Source organism: Chenopodium quinoa, unplaced genomic scaffold (assembly GCF_001683475.1).
Source record: "Chenopodium quinoa cultivar QQ74 unplaced genomic scaffold, ASM168347v1, whole genome shotgun sequence".
Classification (NCBI taxonomy): Eukaryota; Viridiplantae; Streptophyta; class Magnoliopsida; order Caryophyllales; family Amaranthaceae; genus Chenopodium; species Chenopodium quinoa.
The window spans coordinates 2,441,221-2,454,864 of NW_018742681.1; the positions used below are offsets into that span (position 1 = coordinate 2,441,221).

At 32.9% G+C, this 13,644-nt stretch overlaps 1 protein-coding gene across 1 annotated transcript; it reads left to right on the forward strand.

Annotated features, from left to right (window-relative positions):
* The first annotated feature begins 2,517 nt into the window (after positions 1–2,517).
* LOC110722365 (calcium-binding protein CML39-like) lies at positions 2,518–13,023 on the forward strand. Its single transcript, XM_021901639.1, has 2 exons — positions 2,518–3,124; positions 12,347–13,023. The coding sequence occupies exons 1-2, from the start codon at positions 2,949–2,951 to the stop codon at positions 12,747–12,749; spliced, it is 579 nt and encodes a 192-aa protein (XP_021757331.1). The 5' UTR covers positions 2,518–2,948; the 3' UTR covers positions 12,750–13,023.
* Positions 13,024–13,644: the final 621 nt, after the last annotated feature.

Consider the following 13,644-nt stretch of genomic DNA (forward strand, 5'->3'; position numbering starts at 1 on the left):
GATAAAGTAATTTGTGTGAATAATGTAAAATTCTAAAAATTGTGATTAATAAAAAAACAAAATATTATTTAATAAATGATATAGTTGACACGACATTTTAGTCCATTTATATTTTAACTAGCCTTCTACTCTTGTGAGGCAACATTTTCCGCGCAACTGTTGCATGCTACTGCTTTGATTTTTTCCACGTGATTGCATTTACTTGTTTTTAAAGTTTTAAACCTCTTATTATGTATAATTATACTAAAACAAAGGGTTTTTAACCTAAAACTCGACACATGTCGCTCCCACAATGAAAATTTTTCCGCCTAATTACATAATATTATTTATAATAATTCTAAAATTTATTGCAATATATTAATGGCAATCTAACAAATCTCTTTAGTCTTGCTTATTATCACTAGTTGATCTCATGATAATGTACTTTAGTATGTTTTACAATTATCAAACTTATATTATTTTTTATGACGTAATATCTTATTTAGATATAATGGAATATATCCAAATGAAGCTTTAATGTAATATTTTGTTGAATATAATCAAATATTCATAATTATTTATACACTTATACATACTTACTAACTACATATTTAGAATAAATCATACATATATATTTGGACTAATGTATTCTCCATATATACCTTGAAAATTCTAGAATTACTACTATGAGTATTATTATGAAAGATCATGCATATAAAGTTTTATAATATTACATTTTTATGTATAATTTTATTAACGTTTTTTTTTTATTATTATTTAGGGTTAAACATTAGCAAGTTCACTAAGTTTGACTTTTTCAATATTATGAAATGAAGGCAATATCAAATACCTAAAATATATGCACAATACTTACATACTCACACACAAGCAAATTAAACATATTAAATGTATAATATTACCATCATTTTTTTTATACTACTCACTCATGGAGTATATCATAGTATTTATGGGGTCAAACTAAAAAAAATTGGTCATCGTTTGCTATAATCAGTTTAATGTATACTACGTATTATCCAAAAATCAAAATATCAAATTTACATTATTTACATACATTACATGCTTAAAATATTTAGTGAAATATTGACGTTGGAGACATCATCATTACATGATTAAAATAATATTTAGTGAAAGATTGACGTTGGAGACCTCATCATAAACGTAAGTAAATACAACGAAAAAGTACAGAGGTAGTATAAAACATATACTAAATTTTTTACCCAATTACTGGTTCATAATTTCAAGTAGAAAGGGATGGCAATTAGGTGGTGCAGGTACCCCTCCCCCATATCTGCATCTGCCAAATATTTTTATACCTGTGACCTACCCGTCACCCGCCACCCGCAACGGGTAAAATTTTAACACCCACACCCGCCTATGCTATAGACCCACACCCAATCCACCACCCGTATGGATGTCCACTACCCGACAATCTTCTATCCGCTAACCTAACAATATTTGTATGATAAATTTCCTTTATAACATGTCATTATGCTATCTCTAAATTGTTGTAAATACATAATTTAATAATATATTATACAAGTAAGTAGTCAATTGGTATAAAAGTTTTCTTTCATCATTACAAATACAAAAAGAATTATATGAAAAAAAAATTAGTGGTAGTAATAAGTTGACAGTTAACTGGCGGGTATGACATCAAATGCACCACTTACACGCTACCCAAGGTGGGTATGACTTTTGTACCCATATCCGCCTACTAACTCGTCAAAGTTGGACCCATACCCGCTCCAATTGGGACAAGTGCAGTATGAGACTCGCATCTTTATACCCAATTGTCATCCCTAATTTTAAGTCTATAGATAATTTAATAGGTAAAATAATAATTGAATAATTATGTAAATACTAGCGTTAAATCATGCTATGATATTTGTAGGAGCTATATATGTTAGAGCGTACCTTTTGATTTTCACTTCGTCATTATTATTAAAAAAATTGCTTTGTCAAATAAATTATACATATAAACTTATTATACTGTGCAATTGCACGGGTACTATACTACTTTGTAATCTTATTTTGTTGGTTTTGTCAAATATTCTATATAAGTTCTTGATTGCGTAGAGGTTAATATTTTACATGGGTAATATTTGATTTAATTCTCCTATGTTTTTTTTTGGAATAATGCAAAATACAGTGACTTTAGTTATATTTTAATTTTAATTTTATGAGGTTTCCTTTAACACATTATTGTGTTTTTTAAATTTTTATAAAATTTAGGAAACAAGAATTATTATTTTAGAATATTATTTTTTATTCATTATTTTTAAGCTTTGAGGTGAAAATTTGGGTATTTCAAAACAATCAAAAGTTAGACACCGACTTTTTACTCTGATCCTTCCTTGTCTTATATAGTAAAGATGTGTATCAAATGATCATACTCCCATGTTGTCTATAGTCAAATGTACCCAAAAATCAAGCCTACTGAAATATTATAAAAGTATAATAAATAAATCAAACATGTGGGAGTAGTAGATTAATATTATTGCAATAGACTAACGCACATCAAAAGATAATTAGTTGACAAAAGTAGGCCAAAATCAAATTGAACAAGTTGTAAACTTTTCATGTCCTTGAAAGTACAAAATAAAACTTCCTACACTCATATCCAACTCTTTATCAGGCACTACGTAACACAATCTAGAATCCCAACGCAGTAACTCGTTAAATTTTAATCGCCTTTCCTTTTCTTATATATTCACACAAATTCCAACTAAAATTTATATGAAAAAAAAACTATGTGCTACCTTTCACTTTCTAACAAAAGAGATAACTTCCAACTCTTTTTCTTTCTAATTTAAGCCTATCAACAAGAAAAATAACCTTATTTATATACATTTTTCGTCCATTTCACCTCCATCAATCATTCATTCTTAAAGATTGAAATCCTTATTGGTTTCATTAATTTTCTAGAATATATATATTTATTTCGTAAGATGTCTAGCATTCTTAAGAGAATCAACAAGAAGAACAAGAAGGCAATTAACACGACGATAAGGATGATGACAGCGACAACGACCCCATCATCTCCCGTGGCTTCACTTTCTTCGTGGTCACCATTTACTGATTATTTTGAAGAGAGTGATTCAAGGGATATTGAGAAAGTCTTCAGGTAAGTAGTGTTAATTTCAAATATGTACTACTAGCATTTTCTTAGTATAAAGACATCAATACCCTATCCTCTTGCTCTTTACAATAGCGACTTTTTGTTTTTAATGAAGTCTGAACATTAATTTATACGTATTGTTGTTTCCCTCGTTATCCTTGTGCAATTAACCACTTCTTCATTTCTTCAAGTATCATAGATTTCTATGTGTACATTATAATACTTTTATAAATAAATTTATATGTAGACTTTGCATTAAATTAGCTAAAGAAATAGGACTAAGAAATGCATAGAATCTTGTTTCACTTATTACGTTAGCACTAGTTCCTTATTAAGTGTCAAATTTGCTATTGATATATAAGCAAAAGTACATTCCTTCAACAAAAAATAAATAAAAATAAAAAAATAAAAAAAACTATTTCATAAGTTTCGTATTACTCGTGTTACATACTTCAAAAACTTAATAATTTATGAAAGCTACAACAAAAGCAAACAAAGAGACAAGTACTCCCTTCGTTCTTTGTGTTCTTTCCAATTTTTTTGACAGCTTTACTTATATACAAATTTAATCACTAATATGTAATATCTAAAAGTACATCTGAGTATAAATCATAAAAGTATGATTTTCAAAAAGTATTCAACAAGACGAATAAAAAAAAAATCCTATTTAACTACGTTTTCTCTATTCTTGTGTTATGAATAGTAGTGTTAAGATTTAAAATAAAAAGAATAATTAAGAGCCGTGAAAGTAGTTATTTACAATGAGATTAAACATTAGTTTTTATAGATTATAAAAAAAATCATTAATATAATACCCTTCAAAAACACTGCTAAACTTAGGCAACTTTTGTAGGATTTTAGGTACTCTAAGCGGAATTTCATGAATCATATTCATAGGCACCAAAACAGGATCTCATGCACATACAATTAAAGGATCACATAATAGTTTAGAATTAACCTTTGGAACGTGAATCCTCTTAGCAATCTTCTTCTCTACAGGAGATAAAGAGCCTCAAGTGTGACTCCTCTATTCGGTCCACCGGCTTGAATCAATGCTCCATCAATGCTAGTTGGACGGGAAAATCTTTCACCGTTCTTAGTGTAGAGAACCAGTTTATAGAGTGAGAATTTTGAGAGGAAAAAATATTATGTTGTTTTAGAAAACTGAATAATGCATTACGTTCTTTTTTTTAAACTGAATACTGTATATTTTATTTTCTAAAACCTCTAATTAATATAATCCCATAAAATTAATTAGGTTAGGTTTTCCTTTCCCCTTTTCCCTTGGCCGGCTAACCTAAGGCGCACTTTGGACTTCGGGTTTTTTATTGATCCAAACCTAATGTGTGACCTTGTAGGATCCATTTAGGTGTGCTTCAAGTTTATTTCTCACTAACCCAAAGTTCTATAGCATTCTCTAGCAAGACGTATAGACGACCCAAATAAAAAAATTATTATCTCCATAATACGATCCAAATTATACTTAGTGATTGCACTAGAGACGAGGACATATTTCCTTCAATCTCCCACTTGTCCGAGACAAGTGTGCAATATTCAAATTCTTTAAGTCTCTTAGTCTCTAATTTGATAGTATGATTACATCTCTATGTTATCCATACTAGCCTTCAAATTATTTCTTGAAAACCGAGTTTGAACTGCTAAACAAATGATCATCTTATGATCCATTTAAGTACGACCATGCATTTTCAATTCTTACTCTTCAAGAGGCTAAGATACCCATCATATCTAACATAGTAGGACCTATTCAATCTTTTGGCAACCAAAACTCCCACTAAACTTTTATCACAACTCGAGTGCTGCTTGTATAGTCCCCTTTTACGGCATGACGTTTGACAGCATCAAAGTCACACTAATCATTGAGCTAAGTAGTGTTCCACTCATGTGTTAAGAATCCACTAATATAATTGCGAAGTTTTAGAACTTCTAAGTTGGTATGTTCGATCATGTATCAACTATACATATCCATATGATTGACTAAACATTTCCATGTTCCCATAGCTTATGAAACAGCGTTGTCAATCAATCTTATATGCTAATCCTTTTATTAGGTCGTTTATGTCCAATTTAATGACTCAGATCAGGTACTTAAATATTCTATGAATTCAGTTCACTTATGAGGATTCATTCATCAAATCACGTATTTGACAAACCCATTAAATTCAATAAATATATTGGACATTTTATTTAATACTAAACTAAAATTAAATAAGAGAAAATTTCATTTCATATAAACATAAATTAGGAAAAACATGTCTTTACATTGTAAAAGGTTTCTCTAAACACAAAACAATTTAAAGCCATTCTAACACTTGCTTCAACCCTATAGCCTTAGCATGACTTTCATGCTTGGGTTAAGTTAGAGGTTTAGTAAGTGGATCAGGAACATTCTCATCCGTGTGAACTTTGCAGATCTTGACATCCTTCTTGTCAACTATCTCGCGAATCAGGTAATATTTCCTCATTACATGCTTGGATTTGTCATGCGATCTTGGTTCTTTTGCTTGTGCAATAGCGTCATTATTATCACAGAACAACTCAATCCCTTCTAGAGCACTAGGTACGATGCGTAGCTCTGTTATGAACTTCTTTATCCAAACAGCTTCCTTCTACTTCAACCGTCGCTAAATATTCTGATTCTGTCGTAGAGTCTGCTACAGTGCCTTGCTTTGAAACTTTTCCAACTCACTGCTCCTCCATTCAGACAAAAGATGTACCCTAATTGTGAGCAATAATCATCTCTGTCGGTTTGGAAGCTTGCATCAATATAGCCTTTAACAACCAACTTATCTACTCCTCCATAGACCAAGAACATTCCTTTAGTCCTTCTTAAGTACTTCAGGATACTCTTAGCCGCAGTCTAGTGTACTTCACCTGGATTTGCTTGGAACCTGCTACATACGCTCAGAGCATATGCAACATCTAGTCGAGTGCATATCATGGCATACATGATAGAACCTATGGCCGAGGCGTAAGGTATGCTACTGATCCGCTTCAACTCATTAGGCTCCGATGGGCACTAACTCTTGCTAAGCAAAATGTCATGCGATATGGGAATGAATTCTCTCTTAGAGTTTTCCATTCTAAACCTTGCAAGAACCTTATCTATATAAGTCTCTTGGCTTAGTCCAATCATCCTTTGAGACCAATCTATTTGGATTTTTATTCCCAATATGTACTCAGCTTCTCCAAGTTATTTCATGGAAAATCAACTTTTCTACCATTCCTTGACCGACTCAAGCATTGGTATGTCGTTTCCCATGAGTAGTATATATGTCATCTTCATACAAAACCAAGAAGACTAAACTTCTCCCACTAAATTTCTTGTAGACACAAGATTCTTCTTCACTTTTAAAGAAACCAAATTGTTTGATTGCCTCATCGAATCAAAGATTCTAGCTCCGAGAAGCTTGCTTTAATCCATAAATGGAGTTCTGAAGCTTGCACACTCTTTTAGGATTTTGTGGATCCTAAAAACCTTCAGGTTGTGTCATGTACACATCCTCCGTCAAGAACCCATTCAAGAAGGCGATTTTGACATCCATCTGCCAAATTTCATAATCGTAATATGCAGAAATCGCCAAAAGTATCAAAATCGATTTAAGCATTGCCACTGGAGAAAAGTTTTCATCGTAGTCTATACCATGAATTTGGTTGAATCCTTTTGCAACCAGTCTTGCTTTATAGATATAGACGTTTCCATCTTTGTCTATTTTTATTTTGAACACCCACTTGCATCCAATAGGTTTGACCCCATTAGGCAACTCGACTAAGGTCCAAACTTTATTCTCAAACATGGAGTCTATTTCGGATTTCATAGCCTCAAGCCATTTCTCATAGTCTGGGCTCGTCAAAGCTTGTCTGTAGGTAGTAGGTTCTAAATCCTCCAAAATCAATATTTCAGAGTCTTCAGTTAACAAGAAATCAACTAGATTCTTATTTGGAATCCTCGTTCTACTCAACCTACGTGGGGCTTGAGCATCAATAGAAATATTCACTTCAACATCTTGAAGATTTTCGCATGAATTAGATTCAATTGGGACGATAGGAGTTTTGCTTAGTGAATTAGCTTGCTCGGACACTTGACTTGTCATAGTAGAGTCATGCGCCCTCGCCTCTAACGCGGTTTGATACACATCCATTTGTTTCGTATCTCGAATTTCTTCGAGAACTATTTTACCCCCACTTATCTTTTTGGAAATAAACTCCTTTTTGAGAAAGACAATATCACGAGCAACAAACACTTTGTTCTCTTGACGATTATAAAAGTAGTAACCCCTTGTCTCCTTTGGGTATCCCACAAAGAGACATTTATCTGATTTGGGTGCATGTTTGTCGACAGTAACGTTTTACATAGACCTCATAACCCAGATTGTAAGAAAATATAAGTTTAGAACTTTTGCATTCCCCGTCTCATATTGAGTCTTTTCTACAACCTTTGACGGACCTCTATTTAGTGTGTGCGCAGCTGTTTCTAGAGCATATCCCCAAAAAGAAATTGGAAGATCAGTAAGACTCATCATTGATCGAACCATATCTAGTAAAGTTCGATTCCTCCCTTTAGACACACCATTTAATTATGGCGTCCCTGGCGGAGTCAATTGTGAAACTATTCCACAACCCTTTAGATGATTATCGAATTCTTGGGTCAAATATTCGCCACCAAGATCGGATCGTAATGCTTTTATTGTCTTACCAAGTTGATTTTGTACCTCATTATGGAACTCTTTGAACTTTTTCAAATGATTCCGACTTACGCTTCATTAAGTAGATATACCCATATCGACTTAAATAATTAGTGAAAGTAATGAAGTAACTAAACCCACCTCTTGCCTTTAAACTCATAGGCCCACAAACATCCGTATGTATGAGTGCCAAGAGGTCATTGGCTCTTTCACCTTTTCCAATAAATGGTGATTTTGTCATTTTCTCCATTAAGCATGATTCACATACATCAAAAAATTCATAATCGAATTATGTAAGGATTCCATCCTTTTGTAATTATTGGATGTGCATTTGGTTTATATGACCCATCCGGCAATGTCATAAATATGTTGGGTTTGAATCATTCGACTTTTGTTTCTTGATATCTATGTTATAGACTTGTATTGTCCTATCAAGCACATATAAACCATTAATCAATTTCGCACTAGCATAGAACATGTTATTATATGAAATTGAACAACATTTACTCTTAATCTCAAAACAAAAACCTTCATTATTCATAACTGAAACTGAAATAATGTTTTTAGTAATTGACGGAACGAAATAACAACTATTAAGTTCTAAAATTAATACAAACAGTAAATGTAGACTATAACTTCTGACGGCAAGTGCAGCAAATCTTGCTCCATTTCCGACGCGATGCTCCACCTCGCCCTTTGCTAGTTTTCAACTTATTTTTAGTCCCTGAACATCATTAACTATGTGAGAACCACAGCCGGTATCGAATACCCACAAAGAAGTAGAAGTCAAATTGATTTCTATAACATAAATACCGTGAAGTGGAAGCACTTGACTTCTTGTCCTCCAAGTATTTGGAGCAGTTTCTCTTCTAGTGACCTATCTTCTCACAATAGAAACATTTTCTTTCTACAGCAACTTTTGGCTTAGCAGTCAGCTTAGGCTTTTCAAAAGCAGTGACAACTTGCTTGCCTTTCTTCTTCTTGCCTGCCCCCGTCTTTTTGATACCCTTTCCCTTTTGAACCATCAAAACATCTTTCTTTGGTTCTTTAGGAATGTTCCATTCAGCATTGACTAGCACCCCATGTAATTCAGTCAAAGTCTTTTCAGACTCATTTATGTTAAAAGTCATCCTAAACTAATTAAAGCTATTAGGCAATGAGTGGAGAATGATATCAATAGCCAACTTTTGGCTATAAGGGAATCCTAGACGTTCCATGTTTTAAAAAAGACCCATCATTTTGAAAGCATGCTGGCGAACTGATTCACCAATTTCCATCTTACATTCCAAAATTTCCTTATTAGTCTCATATCTCTCAATCCTAGCCTATTTTCTTAAACATGGCCTTGATCTCTTGCATAATGGTGTAGGCATCCTTGGTCTCAAACACCTTTTGGAGGTCCGGTTCCATAGCCGCCACCATCAAGCAAGTGATTGGAGCTGACCTTTCATTAGCCTGCCTGGCATGACGTTTGTCAGCTTTAGATGATTCATCAGTCACAACTGGAAGTGGGTTTTCTAAGACATCCTCTCTACCCTCCGACCTCGAAACAAGTCTTAAGGTCCTTTCCTAATTGATGAAGTTTTCTCCGTTCAGCCTATCCTTCTCAAGGAAGGGACAGATGTTGAAAACTGAGTTTTTGTTGTTGTTTTGAGACATGTTATCTACAGACAGAAAAAGGAAAAGTTCAATTTATGTTTATAAAAAACCTAAAACATTCAATGGTTTCTAGGTTACTTAAGCACTCTATTCAATTTTAACGCCCCAATTTGAATAAGTGATTCCAAGATCCTATCAACATGCAGCATTAAGCAGACGGAGGCCTTTTCTTAAAGTTACATTTTCAAGGTAAGTAAACTCTTTACTAATTACAACATTTGTAATTATTGGTTAGATAGAAAAACATCTCATGCTTAACTTTCCCTTGCTTCAAAATCCAAAACGCTTTTGATGATTTTGTTGAGGTTAACCAAATTAAGTGTGCAAAATTCGCAATTTCACCTCACCACCCAAAATTAATAACGATACCCTGCGGGGGCATGACCTATTACTATTAATTAAAGGTTAATAAGTACTTTGTATTTGGAAAAGCGAACCTCAATATTAGCGGAACCTAAGTTCATTATGTTGTTATTAATTACTGAACTCTAGCACATTGATAACAAACATACAATAAACTTATAAGCATTTTAAGAATAATAATAAAATGCAAAATTAAATATGAGCTAGTATGGCCCCTAATTCTAAGAACTAAGCTTGATTAGGCACCTCCTTGGACTCTTCATGGATTTCCATCCACCTTCATCATGGGCCTTCTCATCATGGGCTCTTCTTTGGATTAATTAAGTATTTAAATAATTAAACTAATTCCAAATTAAAATAAATTACAAACATACTTAACGATGCGCAGATCGAATTTAAATTACAATAATACATAACGATATGCATATCGTATTTATAATTTAAATCTTGGGCCATACTAGTCATTTATAGCAATAATATATCATATTAACAAAAAAAATTCCACATAATAATATCGCATATTATACTTGCCAATAATCAAAATATCTAATATTCTTAATTATGTCAAGTGGATAAATCAATTAATTAGGAAATCCTAGGAAATAAATCATATTTAGATTAAGGAAATCCTAACCATCTAAAAAGATTCTATCCTAAAATTAAGCTAACAAACTAATTTTAATGATATTAAAAAATCAAATTATGTAATTATCTCATAATCAAGTCAAACAACCTTAATTAGGATTGCTTAAAATCTAACTAAAAATAAGTTTTTCAATATTATCTACAATTAAAACAAAAAATAAAATCAAGAATTAATTAAAACAAATATTATTTTTGGAAAAACAGGGGACTGAGCACACTGCCTAGCCACGTCACAACCACCTCAGCAGCCAGGCCGGATCCCAGTCACCGCAGCAGCTGGCCTCCATAGCCAAGCGGTCACCCAGACACAGCAGCACTGGTTGGTGCACCAAACAGAAGCCCGGCACACCAACTAGTGGGTGCAGAGCTCAAACCGTGCAATATTGCACGTTTCAGCCTCTGACCTTCTCCACATCGACGCGCCTACTACCCTCCGCCCCTACCGACCACTTGAGCAGCCACTTTGGCCCACCGGCAGGTGGTTCTGCCACCCAGTCGTGGCTGCTCCCACTCTACCATTAATTTCCTTTTTTTTTTAAGTAAATTAATTCTACATCTTTTGTAAAATTAATTAATTAGTCTAAATAAAATTAAACATAAACCCTTAATGCCTAATTTAGAAAATTAATCTAAAATCTCTATTTTAATTAATTTAAGGCTTTTCATATAAAATAATTCTCAATTCATATAAAACTATTTTACATGAATTAATTAATCATATCTAAACCAATTTTAATATATAAAAAATAGATTAAACTACATGAATTCAACATTTTAAAAATTCACAATTAAATCAATTCCAATCAATTTAAATCATATTAATAAGGTTATTCGATCCATAATTAAATTCCTCCCCTAAATCGAATTAAAATTAGCCTAATTCACATCAAAATAATCATATTATCGTGACCAATAAATTATATGCAAGGGTCTAACTGATACCAGTGTAGGATTTTAGGTACTCTAAGTGGAATTTCATGAATCATATTCATAGGCACCTAAACAGAATCTCATGCATATACAATTAAAGGATCACATAATAGTTTAGAATTAACCTTTGAAGCATGAATCCTCTTAGCAATCTTCTTCTCTACGTGAGATAAAGAGCCCGTGACTCCTCTATTTGGTCCACCGGTTTGAATCAATGCTCCACCAGTGCTAGTTGGACGGGAAAATCTTTTACCTTTCTTGGAGTAAAGAACCAGTTTATAGAGAGAGAATTTTGAAAGAAAAAATATTGCGTTGTTTTAGAAAACTGAATACTGTATTACGTTGCTTTTGAAAACTGAATACTGTATATTTTATTTTCTACAACCTCTAATTAATATAATCCCATTAGATTAATTAGGTTAGGTTTTCCTTTCCCTTTTTCCCTTTTTGGTCGGCTAACCTAAGGCCCACTTTGAGCTTTAGCTTTCTTTATTGATCCAAACCTAATATGTGACCTTGTAGGATCCGTTTAGGTGGACTTCAAGTTTATTTCCCACTAACCTAAAGTTCTATAGAATTCTCTAACAAGAAGTATATATGACCCAAATAAACAAATTATTATCTCCATAATACGATCCAAATTATAGTTAGTAATTGCACTAGAGTCGAGGACACATTTCCTTTAACTTTGCCCTTTAAAGTTTAAACTATCAAATTAACACAATAACAAACTAACAAAGATAGATAAGTTGGTTTATCTAGCTCTTGATATCCTAGTTGAATTCTTAGGTTCGACTTCCATTAAGACTTAATTTTGTTTTGTATATATACAAGAAAACAACAAGTGTTAAATTTGTTTCTTGATGTAGGGAGTAAACTAATTATGTATGTAAAAAAGATTAAATTGTGGAAATTTTATGTTTCTCAGATATATAGATGAGAATGGAGACGGAAAAATCTCCCCAGCCGAGCTACGAAAATGTGTGAAAGCAGTCGATACTCAACGACTATCAGTAGAAGAGGCGACAGCAGCCGTCGAGTGTTCAGATTTGGATGGCGATAGGTTGTTGAGCTTAGATGATTTTGGTAGGTTGATGCAAGGCAATGGACTATTGGAAGAGGAAAAGAGGGATGAGTTAAGAGAAGCATTTTTTATGTACAATGATAAGAAGAATGAGTTAGGGTTTATAACACCTAAGAGCTTAAAGAGAATGTTGACTCGACTTGGTGAGCCAAAGTCGATTCACAAATGTAAGGCTATGATTCGGGTGTATGATCTAAACGGAGATGGTGTTCTTTCATTTGAAGAATTTGCTATTATGATGCGTTAGAAGGAATAATTTTGTGGTTTTTTATTTTGTAATTGTTTGTATATTAGGTTATAAATTTTTATGTGTTCCAAATTAGAGGAAAAAATGTTTCGTCTTAGATAAATACTCATAATCAGTCACATGCATAAGATGATGTGAATATTAAGTGAGAGGGAACAATTTGTTTTAGGGAATACTATACAATAGACATGTTGATATTATAGACAATGTCAAATATGTACCCATGTTGGTTAACTAGCTTCCATTTACTTTGTTGATATATTACATGGTTGTACTTGTACATAATAAAATTCAATACGTTTTTGTATCTTAGTCATATGATATCGTGATTAGATTATTGAATAGTGTAGACACCTACTTTTGGCCTCCTGTCCCGATGAGAAGTGCGATGATGTTACAAAAACCCGTTCTTCATGCTAGTCCAATTACTAATTAGGCCTAAAACATGTTCATACATGTTTAATCTTGATTAATAACGGACCTAAATGCGTCATATGCAATGATTAGAACAAATGGATCATACATTGTTGAAATCCGAGCCAACATGAACATTTAAAGACACAATATCCTTTCAAGGCCTATCTAGTTGGATAGCGTTTTTAAAGAGCTTTCCAACGGTATATTATAAGCTCAATGCCGAGTTAAAACGAAGAAGTTATCATCAAAATACTAAACCGGGCCCTAAAACCGACACCCTTACACTCAAACAGCCATATCTTTTGATCCATAATAGATTTTAACCTATCTTTAATGGAATTAGAAATAAGACATTCAGAGCTTTCCAATGATATCTTATTTTCCTTAATCCGCCTTTACAATCCAAAGTTATGGAAATTCTAAAAACGCGTTTTTTGTATAAGGCAAACCGCACCGTGCCCAACTCTCTAAGTTGTGC

Excerpts from the sequence above, each read along its gene's own strand:
- LOC110722365 (XM_021901639.1), top strand. The coding sequence starts at position 2,949 with ATGTCTAGCATTCTTAAGAGAATCAACAAGAAGAACAAGAAGGCAATT. Across the intron at positions 3,125-12,346 it reads GATATTGAGAAAGTCTTCAG|ATATATAGATGAGAATGGAG; the intron begins GTAAGTAGTGTT and ends TATGTTTCTCAG.